The 27419-nt window shown below is 42.1% G+C and overlaps 1 protein-coding gene across 4 annotated transcripts in view; it reads right to left on the bottom strand.

Moving 5' to 3' along the window:
• SPI1 (Spi-1 proto-oncogene) overlaps positions 1-27419 on the bottom strand; it is a 44783-nt gene that overhangs the window by 4850 nt on the left and 12514 nt on the right. The window contains exons 2-3 of one of the 4 annotated variants that reach the window (XM_053287992.1): positions 16983-17079; positions 10863-11074 (exon numbers count right to left, since the gene is read on the bottom strand). In XM_053287992.1, the coding sequence (XP_053143967.1) occupies positions 10863-11074; positions 16983-17079 (309 nt within the window). The remainder of the gene's footprint in view (positions 1-10862; positions 11075-16982; positions 17080-27419) is intronic. The other 3 variants (XM_053288009.1, XM_053288018.1, XM_053288000.1) reach the window with 3 other exon arrangements.

Here is a 27419-nt window from a genome sequence, read left to right as displayed (position 1 = left end):
AGTGAAGAACACTGGTATATTTGTAAATAAAGTAAATCTTACTAAAACACCACATATCTCTAGTGCTCTCTTTTCCAAAAGAAGCCAAGTCTGAGTAGCTGTACTCCAAACTGCCTTCCTACTGGGAAAAGAGGGGAGTACTCATTCATATCTTCTGATCTGTTTTTTTGTAAAAGCAAATGCATGGTTCTAGTTTTTGCTCATCTATACAGGAAATATGTGACAAATAGTTCTGGGACAAAGAGGCACAAAAAGGGACAAATTGCAAGACAAAAAATGGCACTTAGACTGTGACTCATGCTGCCCAGTAGATCAGGCATTGGACATCTGATTTTTTTTCTGTTGATGCTATTCTGAAATGCTTCAATAAAGAATGTGCAATTGAGTTGCTTCAAGAGTACAGTGACGGGCGGTTAATGACTTGGCAGATTGACTGGAGATGAGTATGGTAGGAAGAGTTGAGATTGGGTAACAGTATGTGTACATTTCCTGCCAAATCTTTGTGTAAAGCTACTGACTTCAGCCATAGAATCACACTAAGTCTTTGACAGTTAAACAAAACTGCAACCTGAGAGACAAGAAAAAATGGAGAGACAAGAATCTAGTTTGCCACCAGAAGTATACCTAAAATAAAGCTCAAAAGATAATCTCTTTTTCATATGAAATATCTGGGAAATGTTGAGCAAAGCCAACAGAGTTTAGCTAAGGTTAGCAAAACTTCTCAAAGGGGGAAGGGAGTTTTGTAAATCTCTGGATTGACACCATATTTCTCCTGAAGTGACATTCAGTGCATTGGAAGTTCTTCCTCAGGCAGAACATCTGAGTTGTTTTGAGGGAAATCAAAAAAGCATCATTAAGCCTAGCGCAATATCTCCCTGAAGTTTTGCACTTCCCTAATAATCATTTGTGGGTTGAGTAAAAGTTTGGAAAGAAAGGGTAGGAGTGATGACTCCGAGAGAAGAAACATGGCATGAATATGCAAAACACACTGTCTGATAACCAAAGCACCAGTGGTATGGGAGAAGCACTGGTGTTTCTGAAGAGTTCAACTAACTCAGCTCTGCCACTCATGTGAGGGGGGTGCGAAATCCGATGACTCCCCTTTCCCAGAAGCTTTCTGGGCCATGTGAAAATATGTTTTTGAGGACTGCACAGACCTCAGCGACATATTTTTTGGGTGGAACAGAGCGCTTCTGGATGCAGGGGTGATCATTGAAATTCACCCTCTCCATGCAAGTGCTGGTGCAGCATTAGTCTGGAACTCTTCAGAAGTACTGGCACTTCTCCCATCGCTTTGCTAGCCTGGATGTCAGTCACTGTTATAATCTACTATTACTAAGTCAGCAAAGCTGAGATAATGCCAGGAGTGTATGTTGCCAGAAGGAGACAGGGAAGAAGGGGGTCCATAGATTCTGACCAGTTATCATTGCTCAGACCCATCAGCATCACCCCTCTCTACAAAAACGAGATTCCACTCCCAGGGGATGAATTAAGAACATCAAAATGCTGATCAGACCAAAAGTCTATCAGCATTCTGTTTCTGCAAACCAGGCATGAAAGCTTTCTCATGTTGTCCTCCCTAGCAACTGTAGTGGCATACAGCCTTTGAATATGGCGACTCCATACAGCATGGGTGGCCAACCTGAAACTACAATTCCCATGTGGCTGGAGGTGATGGGCGTTGTTTAACAGCTGGCAAGCTTCAGGTTGGCCATCCCTGCCACATAGTCTTTATTACTAAGTTCTCATTTTCTCACTGATGTTTTGGTTGGGATCTATATGGTTTTCATATGTGCTATTTTGTGATTTTGTGTAAAATTCTATGTATGTGAAATTATAATGTCCTGAAAGTATTACAACGCAAACTGCAATGTTCCTACGAAGGCTTTTACGAGACAAATATTATAAAAATTTAGAGGGATGGTGTTTCAAAGCCACATTGTATTTTCTACTTTCTGCTTTCATCTTAATTATTGGGCCATTTCATTTCACTATTTTCCTTCCTCTTGTTTCCTTCCTCACAGGGCAGATGCATACATTATCACATCATGGTGAGACCTACTTCCCCATGGCTTCTTCCCACACCATTGTGGTAGAGTTTAATGCAAACTGCATGGTCAACACAGTGTTTCTTTATCATGCCAACGTTGTCTGACCAGGAGGAAGGACAATGTTCACATGGGAAGGATTGGTCCCTGTAGCGGCCGGTTAGGGCAGTGCCGGGGGGCAGAGACCAGGACCACACCACACCCCCACTGGGATGCCAGGCAGAGCATCATTGCCCCGCGTTGGATTGCAGATGGGGCGCCACTGCTTGAGGCAGCTTGCAGGTGCTGCCTAAATGCTGGTAAGCACCTGCTAATTAATTTTTTGAAGGTGTCTTTCACCGCCTGCCCCCCAGCGCTGCCCTCACTGATTGGTCCTCTTGCAGCCAGGTTGTCTTTTTTCCTTATATTGTCATCTACTGAGAACTGATTTCAAGGGAATTTATAGCTGCTTTATAGCTGCGTCCCTCATACACACAAAGAAATCTTATGAAGATTTAACTAAAGGTTTATTCAGCAACAACTCCATTTTCTCCTTTTCCTTTACCTCCCTTTTCCTTTCTGACTTCTCCCTCACACTCTCTACAGGATCTCCACTGGGACAAATGTCCAAACAGCGAAATACAAAAGGTTATTGTATAGAATGCACCACACCCTACCCTTTTATAATAACCAAAAATTGGATTTATTTAAAATTTAGTGAGGAAGTCTTGAAGTCTTTTAGGTGGTCTCCTTTCACACACATTTCTCCTAATTCTTGGGTTTTCTGGCACAGGAGCTGTTTGTTCTTCTGGTACTGAGGATTGTCTATCACTTTCATCAGCCTGTAGGTCAAAACTAGAGGCAAAATCAAATTCCTCTTCGGTTCCTCTCTTGAGATCAGACTCCCTTCCCTCTTGTCTCGTAATATGTATGCTGGAAAGACTCAAACTACTCCATTTCTTTCCATCATCCAATGAGAAAGTATCTCCTTGGATTTTGATTATTTGTTTTGGTCCAGAAATTGGAAACATACCTTTCTCAATTTATAAGGCAGCTGTACTCCCCCACCTGAAATGTTCGCTGTTTCGTACCCCGTTTCTGATCTACATACAGTTTGTATTTTTGTTGCTTCTCCCTTATCTGTTCATAAATCCCTGCATCCTCAGGGTGAAATGGCAGGGAATTGTTGCCATTGAGTACATTTTGGTGGAACTTTGCATCCTCTCAGTACTTCAAACGGTGATTTTCCTGTAGTAGAATGAGGAGTAGTTTGATAATCAAATAGGGTTTCATGGATTGCCTCCTTCCAGGATTGCTGTTGCATAGTAGACAGTTGTACACTTTATTTCATTAATCTGTCCATTCTTTCCATGAAGCCATTCCCTAGAGGATGGTACAGGGAAATAGCTTTGTGTTTTATCCCATGGTTATGCAAGTATTGTTCCATTTCAAAGGAGATAAGCTGCATCCCATTGTCAGTAACCAGTTCTTTAGGAAGTCCTTCCCTTGCAAAAACTTCAGCCATTAACTAAATCACCTTGTTTGGGGTAATGTTATCAGCAAATAAAACTTCTGGCTACCTGGAATATTAATCCACGATCACTATAACAAATCTTTGTTTGGGGGGGGTTGGTTACCAAAAGGATCCATTATATCCAGAGCATGTTCTTCCCAGGGACCATTTGGGATAATTTACTGGAGTCAAGGGGATGGTAAAATTCTGCAATTTGTCACATATAGCACAAGCCATACAGTGCCGAATTACATTTTCCAATATGTTTGTCCATACCTGGCCACCAAAAACTTACTCTGATTTGCCTTTTAGTAAAGCTCATGCTCAGATGACCTTTGTGGGCATTTTGATCACTTTTGCTTGTAAGGAGGTTGGCACTACCAAATGATCAGTCCACAGCACCACCTCATTAGAAAGGGACAGCTCACTCGCTACGTGCATTTATGGTTGCAGATGTGTACCTTGTCTTTGCATGGCCATCCATTAGTTATGTAAGGTTTAAGTTCAGTAAGCACTTGATCAGCACTGAGGGCTGCTTTCCATTCAGAAGACATGGTCATTTCATGAGTGCATGAAGCTATTTGAGCAATTACTACTCTTTCATCCTCATCTTCTGGGATCTCATCTGGGCCTGGAAGTGGAAGTCGAGATAAAGAATCTACAGTTCACCAAATATGTTTTGGGATGTATGCCATTCTGAGATATTTTATGTCCCAAGTATGTCACAGAGTGTGTTCAAAACTGACATTTCTCTGCAGAGACAGTAAGTCAGTGCCGTCGGAGTTTTTGTAATACTTCTGTCAGTTTACCATCATGCTCCTCAATGGTTTGCTGTATAGCAACCATTTTATTTTATATTAAAATGTCACCCTGAAAGTAGGTGATGCCATCCATAGTCCCAAAATTGCATTCATCGTTATCTGAAATACTGAAGCAGCCGAGGCTAATCCCAAGGGCAGTCTTTGTATTGAAAAAGACCCTATGGGGTAATGAAGGCTGTGTATCTAAGAGAACTTCTGAGTAGAGGAATTTGATAATAGGTTGAAGACAAGTCCAAAGTTGTGGCCTCTTTCAGAGTAAGCAGCATTTCATTGATATTGGGTAATGAACTCCAACATGGTAGTATATTGTCATCCATTACCCAATATCAATGGGTAATGGATTACAATATACTACCATGTTGGAGTTCATATATCTTAAATCTACACACATTCGAAGTGCACTGTTTGATTTCCACACAAGAACAATGAGAGAGATCCATTCTGATGAATCAACAGGTTCAATGATATCAGCATGCTGTAGTCTTAAGAGCTTCTCTCTAAATGGTTGGTGCAATGCTATGGGTAGATTCCTCACTTTGTGTTGTACAGGTATTGCATTTGCCTTCATCTGAATTTTATTTTTGAAATGCATGGCAGTGCCAGGAGTATCAGCAACATCATCCAAGAAATCAGCAATCATATCAGCATATGGATGCTCCATCATCTGTAATACGGGTTTTATTGCTATTTGGGTCTACACTATCTGTAGATCTTTCTGATGACTCCAGCACAATATTGAGATTCCTTTTTGTGACAAGCACACTTTCCTTTCTGTAGGATATCCTTTGTAGTCCAGGACAACAGTGAAGTATTCATTTATGGCAATAGGGGAACCTCCATAAAACCATGGGTGGATGTTTGAAAGCTGCAAGTGCAGATCTGATGTAATGTAATAAGGAGTTTCTTAAAGTAGTTGTGAAATTATAGCCTACGAAGAACCAGAATCAGCCAGCATCTGCTCTTCATGGCTATTAAGTTTAATTTGACAATGTGGAGGAGCAGGCTCTGATTCTATCACACTTAAAATGAATCAAATGAATCACTGAATCAATAATGCAGTGGACAGCAGACTTGCAAACCTTAGCAAAGTGTTCCCCCTTTTTTGCACCTGTTGCAAGTGACCTTCGGTGCAGGACAGTGAGCAAAATTGGCTTTGTGGGCACAGTCTCCAGCTGCTGCTTCCTTCATACACACAAAGAAATCTTATGTAGATTTAACTAAAGATGTATTCAGCAATAACTCCATTTTCTCCCTATCCTCCCCCCCCTTTCCTTTTCTGACTCTTCCCTCATATTCTCTACAGGATCCCCACTGGGACAAACGTCCAAACAACCAAGTACAAAAGATTACTAGATAGAATACAACAAAAACATTGTGGATTTCAAATTTGCACAATAGTATGATGGTTCCAGTTGTGTCACGTTTTCTTATGGTATATTGGGATACATGAACATCTCTCTAGTAAAATTACTGATCTAGATTCATGTGAATGCTTTTGGGTGCAATGAAAATGCATTTCTTCAATCAGAATACATGTGAGGGTGTATGTTCCCCTAAAATACACAAGGATCATGTGAAAAACATATGTGTGCCAAAAGAGCTCTGCTACATTTTGTGAAATTTACACACAAAAATCCACATACAAACTGGTTCTCATGCAAGGGATTGGATTATTAACTGCATTTCTGGCTTTATTTGTTCACACTCATCCTTTCTTACCCTTGCCTCTCTCATCCTTCCCCTCCTAGAGATCTCTTTCCGCTATCAAAGTATAGATTGCAAGCTCCTTGGGACAGTGACCTGTCAGTTATTTTTGTTTATGCTGCAAATCACCATGTACACTGATGGTGCTGAATACATTAATAACGATAGTTCTTGTAATCTAGTGTCTTATTTAACAGCTTATCCTGTCCACATGCACAAAGTAGTCTTCCAGACATTTATAATGTCATCAACCACCTGGTTATTTCCTTACATTTAACGTTTTGCTCTGGCTCTTTATTCCTTACATGTATTTGCTACAACACTGCATTTGCTATAACATTTTACTGAGTGACAGAACATGCTACAACTTCACGGGGAACTGGCTTCCCTTTAGAATGGGATTAATTTCCTGAATTTTCTTTCATTCATGAAATGCATGTTGCTGGTCCTCAAACAGAGATTACAAAGCCAGAAAACTGGGCACTAGCTTGCCTACCTGTGACAATTACCATAAAGCAATCAGGGCATCCAGGCTTCTGGATGCAAGCATCTCCATCTTAGACTTCTGACTTAATATATATATTAAGGCTGTTCTCATGAGCAGCCTAGCCTGGGCTAGACCACTCGTGTGCAGCACCGGGATCATGCCCAATCCCAGCACTGCCTGCCCGCCTAATCTGACCTTTAACCCTGGCATTTAGCTAAGGTTAAATGAACCTGCAGTTTGCTTAACTTCAGCAGGCGATCATCTGGGCAATCACCTCTGGTTTAATAGGCGTCCCCTCAGCCTGCCATCATTTCCAGCAGTGAGCCAGGGGGAAGGAGCGGCTGCGCTGAGCATGGCAGATGCTCTAATGTGAGCAGCCGCCACACTTGTGGTGCGTCACACCCTGGGATGCGGAAGGGAGAAAGTCCTTCTGCTCCCAGTTACAGCCTTCGCGGCACTACTACTCATGTGGGTGTGCAGCATGGCAAGGGCAGAGACAGTTGCCGCTCATATGCGGGGGAAGGCAAGTGAGCTCCCGCCTTCCTACCAGACCTCTTGCCCTCCCAGCCAAGGTCATGTAAAAGACCTTATTATGCCATCGGTTTAAAAGGCTGTTCTATAACTGACATCGTTGATGCTGTTAACCTCTGCAAGAATGTTACAGAGGCTAAGCCATCTAACCTTCTTTACAATATACTATTTAGAAACAAAAAAATACCATTGTGTTATGGAGCTATGGATATGTACTGTTAATCTTGTTAGTGATGTACTGTTAGTTATGGAGATGTACTGTTAGTAGTAGTAGTCGTCGTCGTCGTCGTCGTCGTCCCTCTGTCTTGAATTCAACAGAGTACTTTTCTGATCACTGGAGCTCCTCAACAAAAACAAAACACCACAGCTCCTTGTTCTAATGATAGGGTGTGTCTGATTGGCCATTGCGACATTCCTGAATTGAGACTGTAAAGTCTACATTTGATGAAGCCAGCTAAGTGTGTGTGTGTGTGTGTGTGTGTGTGTGTGTGTGAGAGAGAGAGAGAGAGAGAGAGAGAGAGAGAGAGAGAGAGAGAGAGATGGTGGATGGATTATAGGTTTTTAAATGTCCTTCTGTGTAAAACTAATCACTTATCCTGTACATATCACATCAAGCAGAGGACTGCTTTTCAAACTTTCTGTTTATTATGGTGCATTTTTAACATATTAGATTTTCTTGTACGGGCGATTTCAAACAACTACCACATGAAAACTATGGTGATGCAGTTCTGAAATAGTACACGGGCCTTCTCTGTTGCTGCCCCGAGACTCTAGAATGTGCTCCCTGCTGAAATAAGAGCCTCCCCATCTCTGACAACTTTTTAAAAGGCTCTAAAGAAGACTTCTTTTTTCACCAAAACTTTTTAACTGGGCTGTGGTTTAAATTGTTTTAAGGTTTCCATGTTTTATCTCTTTTAAGTTGTTGTAAACCACCCAGAGACAGAAGTTTGACGCAGTCTACAAATTTGAAGATAGATAGATAGATAGATAGATAGATAGATAGATAGATAGATAGATAGATAGATAGAATGTTGCATACGGCTACCATTAAAAACTGCTTTAGGCCAGAACCACATATGGGTTCTGGCCTAAAGCAGTTAACCCCACATATGGGTTCTGGCCTAAAGCAAAACATCACATGTTGAGTCCTCTCTCCCCCTCTCTCTCTTTTCTCCACAGCATTTAAGATCATTTAACCAGCATTGTGACATAATCACATTATGATATTCCGCACCATCACCCTGCACCAATGGTTGCTGGTGGGGCAACGGAATTTGCAACATGATGGCATCATGGCATGGGGTGAGTGATCCTAATGCTACATGAGAATGGGGAATGAGAGTGGGGAACTCACAACAGGAATGTTGTTTTCAGCAGTGGCCCCATGTTATGTGTAATATCATGTGTAGATTCTACCTAAGGTGGTTTTCAGTGGTACTCCCAAGCTGCGTGTAACATGTAGTTTCAGAATTTGTGAAGTATATTTGGATTATATATTTTGAAGAATTTTTCTTTGTATGTTTGCATGTTCATTTGTGAGAAATAAAGTCACATCGATGATGTACAGATACCAAATTTTGCATACACAATCCTGCCACTGAAATTAGCTGAATGCACTACTTTTTACACTGGAATATGCTTGGTGAAAATGTAAATAATTTTTAGGGTAGTTTTTTGAAGAAATTCTGAATATCATACTTCCCAATTACCTTGAGATACCAAATTTTGCATGAAGAATCCTGCCACTTAAGAATCCTGCCACTTATAGTCAAGTTCATGAAATGAAATATTTTTAAAAATGAGGGGATTTTATCAATATGCATGCAAGTAAAAGGGAAGTAAAAGAAAAATTTGAAATTTGTAGGATTTCAACTTCAAATATTATTCATTTTATTGAATAAGAATACGACAAAAAATTTTATATTGCTTTTCAGCAAAAGTTCCCAAAGCGATTTACAAATATTAAAATAACAACAATAAACACATTTAATTTGCCTGGTCAATGACAGGCCTCAGCTACTTGCCATACATAGTACATTTGAATCTGAGAAAAATCTTCTCTTGGACAGATGTCACTTTTGAATTGTTGATATGATTATTGAGTGTTTAAAATCTGAATGCACTACCTTTTATACTGGAATATGCTCAGGGAAAGGTTTAATTATTTTTTGTATTTTTAAGAAGGAATTTTGAATATAATCATATTTTAATAGTGATTGTTCTCAACAGAGTTTAACACTCAGTAATCAGATCAATAATTCCAAATTGACATCATGCCCAAGAGAAGCAGAAGATCTTTCTCAGACTCAAATTTACTGTGATTCAAATTTACCATATATGGTCATCTATAGAATGAATAATGTTTGCACTTGAAATCTTATACATTTCAAACTGTTCTTTTACTTCCCTTTTGGAAGCACATTAATAAAAAAAACCCCAAAACCCTACTACATACATTTAATTTGCCCAGTCAACGACAGGCCTCAGAGACTAGTCTATTAGATAGTGTGGAGAGTTTGCTTGTGCAAAACAAAGTCCTGATTACCTACAGATACCAGATTTTGCATACACAAACCTGCCACTGAAATTAGTTTTGAGTCAGAACGTTCTGAGTTTGAAACGTTCTGTACATCCCAACTTTTTACATTGGAATATGCTGTGTGAAAGCTGTGTGTGTTGCAGAAATGCTAACTATAATGATAATATTTTAACTGTTATAGTCCTCAATATTTTAAATACTCAATAATCATATCAACTATTCAAAAATGACATCTGCCCAAGAGAAGATCATCCTTAGATTCAAATGTACTATGTATGGCAAGTAGCTGAGGCCTGTCATTGACCATGCAAATTAAATGTGTTTTTTGTTGTTGCTGTTTTAATCTATGTAAATCACTTTGGGAACTTTTGTTGAAAAGCAGTATATAAATTTTTGTTGTATTCATATTCAATAAAATGAATAATGTTTGACGTTGAAATCCTACAAATTTCAAACTGATCTTTCACTTCCCTTTTACTTTAAAGCACATTAATTAAAAAAGCTCTGCGACATAGATTTCATTTCTTGAGCGTAATCATTTTTTGAGCATAATCATTTTATGAGCATTTCGTTTCATTTCATTTCTATAATATATGTAAAATGATTTTGCCCAGTCAACAAAGGGCCACCAACGGGCCACCAACAAGGGGCCATTTATTCACCTCTACCATTCAAAAAGTTCAAGGCAACGTAAAGTCCAAAATACTGGTGCCTTTCTCCTTCTGAGTGGCTGTTTTCTGCAACGTGCAAGAAACTTTGTAACTGCTCTGTGAATCAGCATCCAGACAAAGAAGTGTGACTTCCTTACATAGGCCACCCAAGGGTGTAGAAAAAAGATGTGGCATTACTCAACTATTTGGGAAAGAGAAACTTAGGCATGTGTGCAATTTTGACTAGAGTGATGACAAGATGACAAGAGGTTAAGCAGTCTACCCCTCTTGCCCATCTTCTCAAACTTACAGCCTTCCTGTGGCTGTATTTGTTTTGTTTTGTTTGTTTGTTTTAAAGATGGGGAAAGTGACACAACTGCATGTAACAATTTAAAGTGTTCTTTCTGATAATCTATGTCTGTGTTAAGTTTATATTAAACAGCAACCTTTTCTACTGCATATCCAATTATCTTATTTTCTGTCACATTACTCTCCAGGACCTCTTTTTTGCCTGTCATACAAAACTTGAAGTCTTTTTTAGAAATCTGAAAGAATGTCTACAGAGTTGCAGACTCGGATGCTGATTGTACCTGGTTGAGACCAAGATGTGCGGCAGGGATCCCAGAATCTAGAACATGCATCTGTTCAATCTCCATGTGCCGGTAGAGCTGCTGCAGCTGAGGTGGCTGTACACTCTGAAGCTCTGCAAAGTGATTGTCCCCAAAGTTCTCAAATTCGGTGTGCAAGTGGGGCGGGTGATATTCCCAGTAGTGGTCTGACGGACATAAAAGCAATTCACCTGCTAATATAGAAGAATGAAAATCAATCTTTTCCGTTCACATAATGGTAAGAAGCTAGCTAGATGTCTGTCTGGTTCATTTTCATTCCATATCAGATTTGTTTGCATGAAGAACATAGGAGGCCAGTTCTCACAATCAAAGTGCCACCGAAAGCTGGGAGGACAGAGAAGGAGGCATGTGATCTTAGGAAGTGGTTTAGATCTGCCTGTTCTGGACAGGGACACACTCCCCTGGATAGAGCAGCTACGTAGTCTGGGAGTACTTCTGGACCCAAATCTTTCCCTGCTTTCTTAGGTTCAGGCAGTGGCCAGGAGTGCTTTCTATCAGCTTCAGCTGATTCACTAGCTACATCCATTTCCAGAGATAAATGACCTTAAAACACTGGTGCATATGCTGGTAACATCCAGGCTTGACTACTGCAATGCACTCTACGTTGGGTTACCTTTATATGTAGTTCAGAAACTGCAGTTAGTACAGCATGCAGCAACCAGGTTGGTTTCCGAGACTGCCCGGAGAGATCATATTACACCCATTTTGAAAGAACTACACTGGCTGCCTACAGGTTTTCGGGTGAAATACAAAGTGCTGGTCATTACCTATAAAGCCATTAATGGCTTGGGTCCAAGGTATTTAAGAGAATGTTGCCTTTTTCATCAACCCCACTGCCTCTCAAGATCATCAGGGGAGGTCTGGTTGAGGTTGCCACCAGCTCGGTTAGTGGCAACTCGAAACCAGGCCTTTTCAAGAGTTGCCCCAGGACTCTGGAACTCACTTCCTAATGAAATTAGAGTTTCCCCGTCTCTGAATGTTTTTAAGAAGGAACTAAAAACATACCTGTTTGGTCAGGCTTTTAGTTTATAGTTTTAAAGTTCCAGTTGTGATAGTTTTTATTGTATTTTAAATTGTTTTAATTATGCTAACGTTTTAATGGTATTTATATTTTGAACTGCCCAGGGATCTTTTGTATTGCATGGTATATAAATGCACTAAATAAATAAATAAATAAACAAACAAACAAATAAATAAATAACATCAGGAGCACACAAACCTCCTCCTCCTGACTGATTGTATGAACTGACCCATGGAATTTGATATGGATTCTAATATCTGGGGCAGGATGTGGGTTTTAGAGAATCTCCATTTTCATTATGGGAAAAATGCAAGTTTCTAGTCCTGAAGGCCAGTAACAGGCAGTAGCACTGCAGATAATAGCTCCATACACAGACATGCCATAGCAGTAGTAAAAGTTATTTTCTTGTAGCACAGCTGCACATCAGTTAACTTTCCTTTGGAGTGGCACACTATCTAGAAACAAATTTTGACAGTCACCATACAATGGGAGCATTGAAATACTTCAAGTACCACATAATAGCAGCCAGCTGGAAAGACACCTGCCTAACCAGGGTGATCATCATTGCCCACAGGATAAAGCCTATGAACACTAAACTTCACAGAAGTTTCATTTGTACAGCAAGCAGAAGCTCTTCTTGGCAGTAAAGACATTAATTCATAATGCTTGGCATCCCTGATGCTAGTGCTGCCACAGCTGTCATGTTTTCAGAACTTACAAGCAATTGATTATTTATGCCAGAGTCTTAATTCCGCAGAAGTACCCATGGCAAGTAATAACTGTCTGTGATCAAGGGGAGTAGTTCAGTTCCATAAGACATACTGTTATCAGTACATTATGAAGGAAAAGATCTATGGTCTTGTCTGAGTCATATTCCAAACAGCCAGTCCTGGGCCAGCAATCACAGGCCAAATTAAACATGGTATCAGAGAAATGTGAATGTGTCACTGTTGGCTTTTTATTTCTGCTAATTAGGGGGACCCAGTTTGTAATGGAGCTGCAGCAAGGTTGAGGGGCTAATCCTGCACTGCGGTCCTAGCAAAAATCACCCCTTGAGCTGCTATTAACCATAGAGGGGGGAATATACAGCTACAACATGAGTGGCTGTATAAGAACACAGCAGGCTACCTTATGCTGGGCCAGTCTATTGGTCCATGTAGCTCAAGGTTCTCCACACTGACTGGCAATGGCCCCCCAAGTTTCAGGCAGGAGTCTTTGCCTGCCCGACCTGGAGATGCCAGGGATCGAACCGTGGACCTTTCGCATACAGAGCAGATGATCTACCACTGAGCCTTGGCTATATACTGCTTATCAACAACAACAAAAAATCTCAAAGTAGTTTACACAGTAAAAGAAATAAGAAAATGTTTCCCTGTCCTAAAAGAAATCACAGTCTAAAAAAGGCACAAGGAAGACAAAGCATTAGCCCCTGAAGGGGATGCTATGGGTACAATCATGATCTTTTCAGCTGAAGATGCCCTGGGACGATCTTGGGACCTTGTGTATGTACTGTATTGCTCATCTTTCACCATGATGAAACTAAGGTATCTATTTTCCTATACATTCTCTGTAATTTCCAAGTTTTCACTGGATTTCTTTTCATTTTCTCCAACTTCCACCTCTAAGAATTAGATGGTATGAGAAAGTGTGAAGACTTTTTGCTCAAAAGGAATGTCAGTGAGAGCTAGGTGGCTTTTTAAAGCTTGAGTCATTCTGAAAACTGCCACGTGAAATGAAAGGGGATGTGAGAGAATTATTTGTTGTAGAGACATGGAGAGTGTTTTTCTTTAATGTAGTGAAAGGTTACAGGGAGGACAAGGCTCACTTCCCTCTCCTTGATCACACAGGGAATATTCACCTATTGGGATACAGAACCAAGTCATGGACTTCATTTTATTATTCCCTTCTACTCTACAGCAAATCATCCTGTATATGAGAAGACTTCACAGTTTCCTGCCTTTACAGAAATCAGGTTTTGCTGTATATTTTTGCCTAGATTTCATCAGACTTACACTGAAGCTTCCTGATTGCGAGATCAAGGAGACTGCAAGATCAGGGTGACAATCTACATATATCCATTTTAGTCCAGACAGCTAGGGAAGAACCAATTAACACATTACTTTTTTGCAGACAGAGGAGGTTTTCCTGAGTCAGCAGGAATAGAATAACAAGCGCCCTGTAATTTAGAGCTAGACTTCCATTCTCTTCTGCGAAAAGAGAAACTTTGCATTTGCAGCAGAAGTGGCTGTGCATGTGCAAAATTTCTCTTGTCATTAAAGAGAAAATGAAGCTCGGGTTCTACCACTGCTCCTTGAAAGCCCCTCTGGTCCAGACTCAATCCACGCAGCAGTGGTGCAGGGTCTGTGCACACCCCTAATCACGATACCCATGTCAATGGCAGCTATTGCTGCTGTGCTGGGATTGGGTTAAGGTCCATTTTCCTACACCATCAGTAGAAACTTGATTCTGTGAATAGTAGCTGATGGACTGAGCCATTAGCAGTCAGTTTACACAGATTATATTACTCCGTAATATAGAAATGTTAGCTGACCGATGCAACCTAAACCTTTCAAAAACCCTGAATCCAAGAACCCAAATATTCATAAGGAAATATTTTAAAACATTCTGTCTGAAATAAAAAGTGCAGCCACAATACAGTGGAGGCCAGTAACATGGTGAGTAATTGCAAACAGTGTGTCAGAAATGCAGCTCACCCATTGCGGAAAGGCTGTTGTCAGCAGTATCCCCATGACAACCATAACTGTGTGTATTGGCATATAGTTGTTAGAAGTGGGAAGCTATATACAGATGAGGCCAGGGCTAAAATTAGTAGCTATAACCGCCCAGGCACGTGAATTTTGGGCAGTATAGAAGTGTGTTAAACAAACAAACAAACAAATAAATAAATAAATAAATAAATAAAAATAACTGAGTGGATGGGTTCAAAGAACCCGCCCCCCCAGCTCCTGAGAGCCCCCGGCATCACCCCTCCCTATTTTCTTCATTATCTCCCTCACTCCGAGGGGGCCGCCAGAGAGAGGGATGAACACAGGCCCCCTCTCCCCTAGCTATGCCCCTGGATGAGGCATCAATCAGAAAACATAAAGTGGAAGAAGTTGGCATTGAGGATGATTAAGAATGCTCTGACTAATCAGATCTAATGCTCTGACTAATAAGCCAAGATGGTTTTGGGGGTGGTAATGGCAGCTGCCTGCTAAAAGAGAAGATAGGGCTGTTCTGACAATCATTACTACCTCCAACCCTATTGCAAGAACTGTGCACACTCCCGATTTCTTTGCATCAGTGAGTGTAAAACAAGGTCAGAGTCAGTGATCTTGCTTCTGTGCTAAACCTCAGCTTAGCACAATGAGCACACCCTACCCAGATTCTATCCCCAGCTTTGAAACAAAGTAAGAGGAGAAACCCTCCTATTCAGCTGTGGCTTAGCACGTGAGCAAGCTCCCCGCCTCTGACCTTGTGCCTTTCCAGACTGGCGGCTTTACTGCAGCAGGGTGTCCTGAAGTTAAGCTGTTTTGAGCATGGTAGCAAAATGCTACTTTTCTAGGACACATATAATGTGCAGTAACTGTGAATCTTCAGAAACAAAGCTGAATAATGCCATTGGCTGTATGGACGGCACTTTTGTTGCCATTCTGATGTCGCTATAAATGATTTCCTTGTATGAACTCCCTCTCCAGCCTAAGTGCGGCAAAGCTGCATTCAACTGCAGTTTGGAAAAGCTCCTTGTTTTACACTCACTGACGCTCAGAAATTGAGAGCACGTGCAGCTCCCAAACTAGGGAAGGAGGCCTCTCTTATCCTAGTAATGATCCTCAGAACCAGCCTGATGTGTGACCAAAGCAGCCTCAGGAATCAAAGGCCTGAACAGAATACCAGGGAATTCTCCCTCAGTCAGTCTCAGAGATGGGGCATCCTAGACTAGGTAAAGCCAATCAGGATTTGAGTTGAGAAATATCCAAGTATTTAAAGCATAAAGGAATGTGATCCAAGCTCCTGAAGTGGAGCTTGACTGCAACATTTCTAATCTCTTTTTAAAGTTGCTTATATAATTTCTTTGCGTTTCTACTTAATTCTCTCCCCCACCCCTCACTACAAAAAATATTTATATTTGCCAATCCAGGTCTGAGTATTAGATAGTTGGCTATCGACTGTACCAGACTGTACCCCATCTGGTATACCATCCCTGCTGTTACCCACTCACTAAAGGGGCAGTTTGGATGAACCACTGCTTAATGAGCAGACTAAATACTACTTGAAAGTAGCATTTTATCCTTGTATTGAGGGACATTAAAAGAGTATTTATTCCATACGTGATTAGGAAGGGCTGGTGGACATATTGTCCAAAGTAGTCCATTGCCGTGTCTAAGGTGAAGCAAGTACTGTAAGAGAACAAACAATGACAAGCACTTTGGCACTGCAGACTGTCAGAAAAAGTGTACTGACTTTATGTGTTGTTGTTTTCCTTGTCATAGGTAGCCTTTCAGTGGAAGAGTCCTATGGTGTTGGCTGACTCACCTCAGCTATTGCCCAATGCAGCCATTTTAGCCACAACAGCAGCAGGAAAAAAATAACACCCTTCCCTTCCTGTTAAAACCTACAGTGTAGCCTCAGAATGTTGATCTCACAATTTCAGGCAGGGCCAGCATCAGTACATGGTAAATGCCAGGAGGGCCCATCATCATGGTACATTCAGTGCTTTCATGACACCTTTAAATTCTGTTCCCTCCTTTCAGCCAGAATGCTGGAGCTGCCATTTTAATTCCTTCACAAGGTTCAGAGTGATGCAAACACTTAGCTTGTCTTTTAGCCTACTTCACTCTTGTGTCCTTGAGATGGTGATGTAGCAACTTATACTAACTACTGCCTGAAAGCAAAGTTTAACTGAATCCAGATGCTGCAACATTGTTTGAATTCAGGAATGCTGGCATGAAGCATTTGGCCATGAAGCATTATTGCTGAAAAATGGAGTAAGAACATATCTTTCGCCTCCAAATAAGGAGAAAACACATGAACCAAAAGATGCTTTATATTTCATTTACCTCCATGACTGTCTGCATCACTGTTGAGATACTGGTAACTGTCATGGGACTGTCTGTAGGGGTCTGATTCATAGGAGATCAGATCTTCAGAGGGCTGCTGAAAGATGAGAAATTGTTAGACATGAGCACTCAAAGATCAACATTTTGTACTTTCTCAGTCAAAAAGAACAGGAATGAGAATACCAGAACACTATGGTTCAGGGGCGTAGACACCATTGAACAGGGAGTGGACAAATGTCCCCTGGGCAGTGGTGTCTAGGGGCCACCTGAGAGTCCCCTCACCCCTCCTTGGACATCCCCTCAACCCCCAGGCCCCCAATCAGTGAACAAAATGCTTCTAATACCATCGCAGGAGGTGTGGCCAGTATCAGGACATGGACCTGCCACATGTTGGCCTCTCCCAGACAGTTTGTTCACTTCCCTTCTCTCCCTCACTCTGAGCCAATGAATGAAGCCCACACTGGCTGGGAGATGTCAATAGGTGGCACATCTGTGCCCTGATGCTGGCCATGTCCATTGAAGGCAGCGCCCATTTTCAATGTGTGTCCCACAGAAGGAGAATGGGACCTGTATTTGGTGGACCTGTTAAAAAACAAACAAACTACAAACCCTTGCTTTTGGGAAGAGGTGTCAGCAATATATACAAAATAATTGGAATTATATTATTTAATGACGCAAAAGTGCTATTGCTGGGATGAAGTGTCAATGAAAACTTATGTTTTGGCACGCAATGTATTAGTAGCTGCTAAATTAGCTTTTGCTAAAAATTAGAAATAAAATATTGAAATGTAACTAATTACTAAAAAGTTTGGAATATTATCACCATAATAAAACTGCTATTTTATATTCATCTCTGAAAACAATTTAAATGGAAAACAAACAAACAAAACCCCCAAGTATTATTTTTATCATATCAGAAAAGATTAGATTATTAAAATCCTTAGATTATGCGAGGGGGGGGGATCATCGGAAGAGGTGTGGCCAGTATCAGGACAAGGAGGTTGTAGAGCTTCCTCTTACTATATTGGATTATTTAGTTGAAATCTCTCTGAGTTGTGACATTTAGTTAAATTAACAAATTTGGTGAGAGTTCATGAAGAGAGACAGAACTATGATAGATGTATTCATAAACTAAATATCTTCATTTTATTTTTGGAATGACAAAATAAAGAACAATGTGCAACTATTTGCTTTGTTAGAAATAATTTAAGACTGGTAAAGACAGTGGGGGCATGCACATGAGCACCCCTACCCAGGCTTGTACAGCCCTACTTGGTTAGGGCTGCCCCACCGGGTAGCCCAATTTTTAAGCCTGGGCTTTTCCTGAGTCCCTGGTTGTGTGGCTGTTTGGGCTGCCTGCAACCTGAGCAGCCACAGAGCCAGGCAGCTAGAGCACCCAGCAGCAGAGAAAACCCCCAATGCCTCATGCTCCATGTGCGGTGCATTGTGGGATTTGGGAGGCCGGGCTGTGTTAGCTCAGCCTCCAGATGGCCGTGTTGCTCCTGGTAGCACAGCTTGTGTAGGCATGTGAGCAGCGCAGCCCAGTGAAAGGAAAGGACCATCTGGGGGGGAAGTAAGAGTGACCCTGCCTCCCCCCCCAGCCCTCCCCAACCTGCTGTACAGGGTCGTGTGAACAACCTTAGTGTTTGTTAAATACAACACTATATTTAGTTACTATATACCCCTGCTAACTTGGCAAAGAGGCACCTTTTAACGTGGTGATTCTCTTTATTTAGCAGGGGGAGAGTAACTGGCCCTATCCATCCCCAGCACAGTACTTCCAGTGACTGTTGCTGGTGTCTATCTTGTGTTTCCTTTTATATTGTGAGCCCTTTGGGGACAAGGATCCATCTTATTTATTTATTATTTCTCTGTGTAAACTGCCCTTAGCCATTTTTGGAAGGGTGGTATAGAAATCGAATGAATGAATGAATATATCTGTATGGATGTTACTACATGGAAGTTACTATCTATCATCATGGATGTAATATGAATTATGTTTGGATTTCCCCCCTACCTTCGAAGAAGAAGAAGAAGAAGAAGAAGAAGAAGAAGAAGAAGAAGAAGAAGAAGAAGAAGAAGAAGAAGAAGAAGAAGAAGAAGAAAACCTTTGTGTAAAAATACACACATTGGATAGAAAACATTATCCTTTGTTTTCTTTTTAGTTCTTCCCCAAGTCAATGATTTATTGTTAGTATAAAGCATATTATTATGTGCTGTGTTGGTTTATATTACTGTATGTTACTAAAGAGCAAAAAATTTTTTGTGAATGAATGAATGAGATAAGGGCTCACAAAACAGTAAAGCATTGTTATGAAAAGGGGAGGGGAGGGAAGGAGGGCAGTAGCCCAGATGGGATTTGCCACCTTAGTTAAACAGATATAAATATAGAGACAAACAGAAGAACATTTCCACACTGGAAGGAAACATTAATAAGCACACAATCTCCAAAGATTGAAAAAGCTCCCCACACTAATGGAATCCTGAATGACAGCTGGCAAGGGGCCCTCTTAGGGCATGTGTGCAAACTCCTTCCATAGATGGTGAGGAGTGGGCTGGTACAGCAATGCATAGCAGGATTTGTTTGGGTTGTGCTTCTGTTGTGATGATCCACAAGGTCTTGCCTCCATTTCAGAAGGAAGTGAATGTTGCATGCCTATGCAAAGTCTTGCACACTGATGGTGGATTGCCAGGATTTATTTGTTGGAGGTTTTCTACTACCCAGAAGGAGCTAGAAGGGCTGCTGGGACAACTCTGATATCCAGAGCTCACCATGTGCAGCAGTGTGGATATTTTCTGATGAATATGTGCCATCTTGGACAACACCCTTGGCTTTAGCCTGCACAACCCTTTTTGGGAAAGGCTTCCAGCTGTAAGCAGCCTCACTGCTTTCTCCATCTTTTATGCAGTTATCTACACATGGAATCCCTATAGTGGGGTGGTTTCTACCCATTCCCATGTCAAGTATATTGACATGGAGAAAAACTGCCCCAGAAATGAATGGAGTCCCTGTAGTGAGATAGTTTCTATTCCATTCCCAAGTTAAGTCATTTGGGATAGGAGACAACCCTGTTTCTCTTTGGAAACTTCAGTTTTGTTACCCCTTATAAGCTCAATTGATCTTGAAAGATGATAGTGTCAGAAAAACAGGATGAGGCACTGCATAATTCTGTGCTTCCAAGTTAGAGCAGATGGAACCAACCCCTCCCACAATGTCAGACCGAGTGTTTAGGACAAGTAAATCCTTGACGCATATGACCTTGCAGAAGCAGGGATTTTAGCTGGCAGAACAAAGCCAAAGGGATCACAACAATAGCAATCACATGTCAACTTCAGTAAGGTTGTGTGGATCAACCATCTACAGTATGTTTCTGGTCTTTTCTCACTTCTCCTGGGTGCTTTCCAGATTACACACTTACAACAGTGTCACTACTGTCTGTTAAGGGTGCTTCTGTACTGCCTGTGTTTCGACATCGCAGTCCCTGCGCTGTCAGAAAGGTGCCGTTCATTTCCGATGCCTTCTTTCAGATTTTATCTTTCTGTTTTAGTTCTACAACATTGCATGTGTGTTGCAAATAAATAGCTGTATTTTCCCCTTGTCGGAGAGTTGCACAAGCTATTTACATTTTCAAAACGATCCTGCCAAACCGAAGCATTTTGCTGCTGAACAGAGTGCAATCTGGATAGCGCCCTGGTGGGGTACGACACCATTACTGGCCCAATACAGACATCATGGGCAGCATGTGAAACAATCAGTGTATAGCTGGCAGAGGCTCTCCTGAGCAAGGACTTGCCCTATGTAGGCACTAAAGAGACATAACAAGCCAAATATACCCCCAGAAATGCAACCACATTCGCAAAGGGAACCACTGTCATCTGAGTTTAGCTTGGATGGACAGAAAACATTGGTGTTGTGTGTGCTCAAGAAGTGTATGCCCAAGGACAGTTGACAATAAGCAAAATATGTGATGACTGTGGGAAACTGGCCTGTAGAAAGCACTTGACCAGTTCCCAGAATTGTGATGATTGCCTTGAGTCACAGGGTGTCCTTTCAGCTGAAATGCTGAGGACTGAGATGTTTGTGGGGTTTGAAATGTTCATATTTCTTAGCCAAGAATAATTCTTCGCATTCTCAGTGAGTCAAGCAGTCATACAGGGTGCCATGCTTGGGATGTGGGCATCCATGCTGCACTCCCCTTAAGTGCAAGGGCATAGCAAGGTTGGAGGGGGCCCAGAGACAAGATTTTAAAATGGGCCCCTTGCTGAGATACACATACAAACACACTTCACAATATATAGTGCACTCACACTCACATCCCCATTATGAATACGGTGAATATCTAGTTCACATTGAATCTAGTTTTTTTACTCTCTGCTCCTGCCGATCTCCAAGAGACTCAACATAATTCATAGGGGGTGCAACATGGGCGGGTGGGGAGTCATGTGATGTGCCCCTGGGGGGCCCCTTGAGGCAGTGGGGCCCCAAGACGACTGCCTCCCCTTGCCTAATGGTAGTTACGCCCCTGCTTAAGTGAAATGTTAAATAATTGTAGGTTCTGTGGCCTGGAAATGTTGGGAGGCATCCAGCGTAACCAATGGGACTACTTGCAAGTAGGAAGTCCATGTGTAAAAAATCATGACTCGTAATCAGGGTTAAATATCAGTTTTCACTGGAGATGAGAAAGACGGAACTCAAAAGAATCTTCTTAAAATGTATGTTAAAGAAGGCACTTTTAATATACATTTGAAAAACACATTTATTTCAATGAAGAAGTACGATGATGCATGCATTCTAATATGAACTTCTAATTATGTTGGTTTTCAATTGTTTTAAGGTTTTAATTTCTGTTTTAATTTGTTTTATGTTGCTGTAAACTGCCTAGAGATAGAAGTTGGTGGTGGTGTACAAATATAATAAATAAATAAATAAATAAATAAATAAATAAAGAAAGAAAGAAAGAAAGACCGAGCACTAATCTAAAAATGTCCACAATGCTGAAAGAATTTTATAACAAAATCTCACAGGGCATAAATCTCTTATAAACTTGTTTGTAAGAGCAGCAATGACTCCCACTCTGTGATCAATGTCTCTGCTTGCTTGTGCTTGTTCTTTCTCCTGCAGCCAAATGGCTGCCCTGCTGACTTCTTCAAATGCACAGAAACTAGTTTTTAAAACTAGTTAATTTTCCAGCTGTTGATGTTTAACTAACTAGTTAATTCCCATGTTTGTTAATTCCAAACCAACGTGGCAAGTGCCATCCCTTAGATAGGGTGAATCAGGGCCATTGCCCTAAATGGCGTGCCTTAGCCAGCCCCACAGAAGCAACTCACTTCTGGGCCAGGCTACCCAGAAGTTTCCTTCCTTGCCCACCAGCTGCACCCTCCCCCATGCATGCTTTCCCCCCCTTCCCCGGGAGGGGGTTCCTCCACTTCATTGGGGCAGGGATGACAGTGCACACCATGACCAATATTTGGACAGGGCTGGCAAGGAGAAAGAGGAGGCAGCAGTGTGCCTAGCTCCTGGGCTGACCGCCGAGCACCATACCATTGGGGCTGTTTTTGACTTGGGTAGTGCTTTTCCTACTGAAGGACAGTCTGAGAGCAGCAGACTCAGGCAGGCAGGCAGGCAAAGTCAACTTAGTGTCTGTTGGGGCACCTCCATGCAGCGCTGCTGCTGGTGGCATCGGAGCCTCCTGGCAGGAAAGGGGTGCTTTGTATGTGCTCATAGGCACAATGAGGTTGACCAGGAATTGGCATCTCCCAGGGGCCAGAACTGAGCTTGGACCAGCTGGCTAGAAGGAAGAGTGGTGACAGTGAGGAAAGGAAAGTGTCAGTGACCACCAGTCCGGGGTGGGGGAGTGAGGCTGGAGAGTCAGGAGATATATTTAATTGAATACAAATGTTAAGGGGTTCCATCCACTCCAATTTGCCCTAGGCCTCACACTCCCAAGGGACAGTCCTGGATGTGGCCATGGGAATACATTTTCTCTTGCCAGATACCAGAGAAAAGATCATTAAGAACCAATATTTCCTGCAAGACTACAGTGAGATATTTTTTCTATTTCAGAACTTGGGGGAGGGGGGAATCCTACTTTCTTTTATGGACACATAATAAATGGAAATAAATAAAATCTAAAAACTTTTCATTAGGGGTCATTAAAGTCCATGTTGTTATTAACCCTTCACTCATTAAGAAATGTATAAGATTTTTTGGGGTGGTGGTGGTGGTAAACTGTGGGGCTCTGGGCAGTTGCCCGGTTTGCCACCACTATGGAATGCCATGGGATATCACAGAAGTGAGTCTGATCAGCACCTTCTCTGTGTTGGGCTCACTGAGAGGGAAATAACTCTCTTCTCCACTTCCTCTCCTGAGATCAGACTCCCTTCCCGCTTTTCTCATAGCTTGCAAAGTTCTGAACTGTTCCATTTCTTTCCATCATTCAATATGACAGAATCTCCTTGGATTTCAATTATTTGTTTTAGTCCAGAATGCCAGGAACATCCCTCCCTCACTTTAAAAAGCAGCCATACTTCCCCACCTGAAATGTTCGCTGTTTCACACCCTGTTTCTGATCCACATGAAATTCATATTTTTGTTGTTTCTCCCTCACCCAATCATGAATATCTGTATCCTCAGCGTGAGGTGGCACGGGAAACCCTATCAGTTGTTGCCACTGGGTAAGTTTGGTGGCAACTTTGCATCCTCTCAGTAGCTCAAAACATGATTTTCCCATAGTAGAAGGAGGAGTAGTTTGATGAGAAAATAGAATTTCATGGATTGCCTCCTTCCAGGGTTGTTGTTGCATAACAGCCAGTTGTAAACTTTCTTTCACTAATCTGTTAATTCTTTCCACTAAGCCATTCTCATTCAATGTTGCCCCATTACTGCCTATTGAAGAAGAGACTGTAGACTGAGCAGTGATGGGAACTGTAGGAAGAGAAAGCCCAGGCATGCTGCCAGGCTCAGGATTAGAATGGCCTTCTGTCAGACTAGTGGATAAACTTGGTTTCAGGTTTGCACTTGTTGGTTTTTATTTGTTTCTGTACTCATGCCAAGTGATTTTGTTTTCAGGGTTGGGAGACGGAAGAGCCCAAGAAATAATTCTGCCATTTCCAGATTTTGGTTTATTGCTGCTGATGAGATTCGATGCATGCCAGACCATGTATTGCAAGGGTGAGAGGGTGTGCATTTCTTGGCAGTTCTTAAATCCAATGCAAACTGTGCCTGAGAGCTTCTTTAAAAAGAAGCGTACATATTGTGAGGCTGTTCTCACGTACAGCCTAACCAGGGCTAGGGATGTCCAGCTGGTGCTAAGACACTGTGGGGCTCCCGACTGGCACCGAGGGAATCCCCACAATGCACTGTGCACTCGTGTGGTTTATTGAGGGATTTCCGGGAGCCAGGACAACTCGCCCAACCCATGCATCTCTGTGCTGCCAGAGGCAGCAGCAGAACATCTGGGTGTGCGATCTGCACTGCCAGAGGCAGCAGCAGGATCATCTGTGGGGAAGATAAACTCCGGCAGTCTTCCCTGCCACCCGTCCTCAAGCCCTCTAATGGGATCGTGAGAAAGGGCTCTGTGTATACTAATATTTGCAACCAGTGGGGTAGGATTTTGAAATTGGACCAGATCAGTTATATGTTTATGGTTCTTTAGTTTGTTGGCAGAAAAAGATGGAGGTGAGAGCAAGAAAATGATAGTGTCCATCTCAACTGAGAATGTTAAAAAACATGGAAGTGAACTAGTTAGAGAGACTGATAGCTTTGATCAGAAACTGAAACTAGAGTCTTGTGCATACTTACTTGGAGGATAAGTCCAACTGAACTCAGTGAACTTATTTCTGAGTGAGCAGACACAGAACTGGGTTGTAAACCAATTGCTCCCATTGTTTCTTCCACTGAATCAAAAGCATGAAATGCCAAAGACTTTAAAATGATACAGGTTCTTAGAACCTAAAGAGAAATTTCAGACTATTCAAGTCTGAAGCAACTACATCATTACTGGAAAAGGGAGTGGAAAAAATTATTCAAGGGCATTCTATATTTGAAAACAGAAGCTGCTTGTAGACCAAAAGTGGAATTTCTATTCACAGCTCTGTGGTTGATTCCAACTTCAGTGGTAGGCACTGCTGTTGTTGGTTCACAAGTACAACTTCTAATCTAACAAGTGGAACAGAATCCCCCTGCTATGTATGACAGCCCACCAGGGGCTCAGGAAACCTCCTGTATGTTGCCTGACTGAGACTGCAAAAGCCAGGAGGCTGTGAAGTGCATGCAGGCCAAAATACATGGCTGATGGATTCTGTTCTGCTTGTTGGGTCGCAACTTGTGCAGGCCTGAACTAAAGGCAAGTATCTCAATAACCTGCTCTTGATATTGTTCTACATTTCATCGATGGATTGAAAGAAATGTTAAACAACATTAACGTGGAAAGATACTGAGCTGAGTCGGTGAAGTCTTTAAAACTTTAAGTGGAAGACTTGGCAATTAATACATTGATCAAGCACATGGGCTGAAGCCCCTAGTAGGGCATAAGTATTTGCAGTAAGCCTTCCACATTTCAAAACAAACAAACAAACAAAACCAGAAATAATCCCTATAGCTCTGTACTATCTATATGTACTGGCAATGGTTCTCCAGAGTTTCCGACCTGGGCTTTTCCTGCTCAGCCTCAAAGTGCTAGGGACTGAATCTAGGACTATTTGCATGCAAAACACATGCTCTACCACTGAGCAACAGCCCTTCCCTTGCTAGCAGAGTGCAGCCTATAATAAAATCAGATGCTATCATAAGAACATAAGAACAGCCCTGCTGGATCAGGCCCAAAGCCCATCTAGTCCAGCATCCTGTTTCGCACAGTGGCCCACCAGATGCCGCTGGAAGCCACAGACAGGAGTTGAGGGCGTGCCCTTTCTCCTGCCATTACTCCCCTGCAACTGGCACTCAGAGGCATCCTGCCTTTGAGGCTGGAGGTGGCCCACAGCCCTCTGACTAGTAGCCATTGATAGACCTCTCCTCCATGAAATCATCCAAACCCCTCTTAAAGCCATCCAGGTTGTTGGCTGTCAACACATCCTGTGGCAGAGAGTTCCACAAGTGGATCACGCGTTGTGTGAAAAAGTACTTCCGTGTGTTGGTCCTAGACCTCCTGGCAATCAATTTCATGGAGTGACCCCTGGTTCTAGTGTTGTATGAGAGGGAAAAGAATTTCTCTCTCTCCACTTTCTCCACACCATGCATGCTTTTATAGACCTCTATCATGTCTCCCCGCAGTCGTCTTTTTTTCTAAACTAAAAAGCCCCAGGTGTTGTAGTCTTGCCTCATAAGAAAGGTGCTCTAGGCCCCTGATCATCTTGGTTGCCCTCTTCTGTACCTTCTCCAGTTCAACAATGTCCTTTTTAAGATGTGGTGACCAGAATTGTACGCAGTACTCCAAGTGTGGTCGCACCGTAGTTTTGTATAAGGGCATTATAATATTAGCCATTTTATTTTCAATCCCCTTCCTAATGATCCCTAGCATGGAATTGGCCTTTTTAACAGCTGCCGCACATTGAGTCAACACTTTCAACAAGCTGTCCACCACAACCCCAAGATCCCTCTCCTGGCCCATCACCGACAGCTCGGATCCCATCAGCATATACTTGAAGTTGGGGTTTTTCGTCCCAGTGTGCATCACTTTACACTTGCTAACACTGAACAGCATTTGCCATTTTGTCGCCCACTCCCCCAGTTTGGAGAGATCCTTTTGGAGCTGCTCACAATCCGTTTTGGATTTCACTACCCGGAAGAGTTTGGTATCATCTGCAATTTTGGCCACATCGCTGCTTACCCCTGCTTCTAGATCATTTATGAATAAATTAAAAAGCACCGGTCCCAATACAGATCCCTGGGAGACCCCACTTCTTACTTCCCGCCATTGTGAAAACTCTCCATTTATACCTACCCTCTGTTTCCTGTCTTTCAACAAGTTAGCAATCCACACATGTACTTGTCCCCTTATCCCATGACCGCTACGTTTCCTCAGGAGTCTTTGATGAGGAACTTTGTCAAAAGCTTTTTGGAAGTCCAGGTAGACTATGTCAACTGGATCACCTTGATCCACACACTCGTTGACACTCTCAAAGAAGTCCAAAAGGTTGGTGAGGCAAGATTTACCTTTGCGGAAGCCATGCTGGCTCACTCACAGCAGGGCCTGTTCTTCTAGGTGCTTTACAATTTTTACAATTTTCAATTTACAATCAGAGTGTAGCTGTAACGATCAAAAAGTGGGATGGAATACAAAATCCTTCCTCTAGCTGTGAGGAGTCCTGGGTAGGCTGCCAATAACCATTTTTAATATGAGCAGATTCACCCTTCAGAAGGTATATGCTGGAAGAGGAAAGTGGAAAATCCCTCCATCCAAGAAAGGCTTGAGCAGCCTTAGGCCTTAAAGAGTG

This window comes from Hemicordylus capensis, chromosome 1 (genome assembly GCF_027244095.1).
Source record: "Hemicordylus capensis ecotype Gifberg chromosome 1, rHemCap1.1.pri, whole genome shotgun sequence".
NCBI lineage: Eukaryota > Metazoa > Chordata > Lepidosauria > Squamata > Cordylidae > Hemicordylus > Hemicordylus capensis.
The sequence above is the reverse complement of the archived record's forward strand: the minus strand, read 5'-3'. Positions and strand labels throughout refer to the sequence as shown.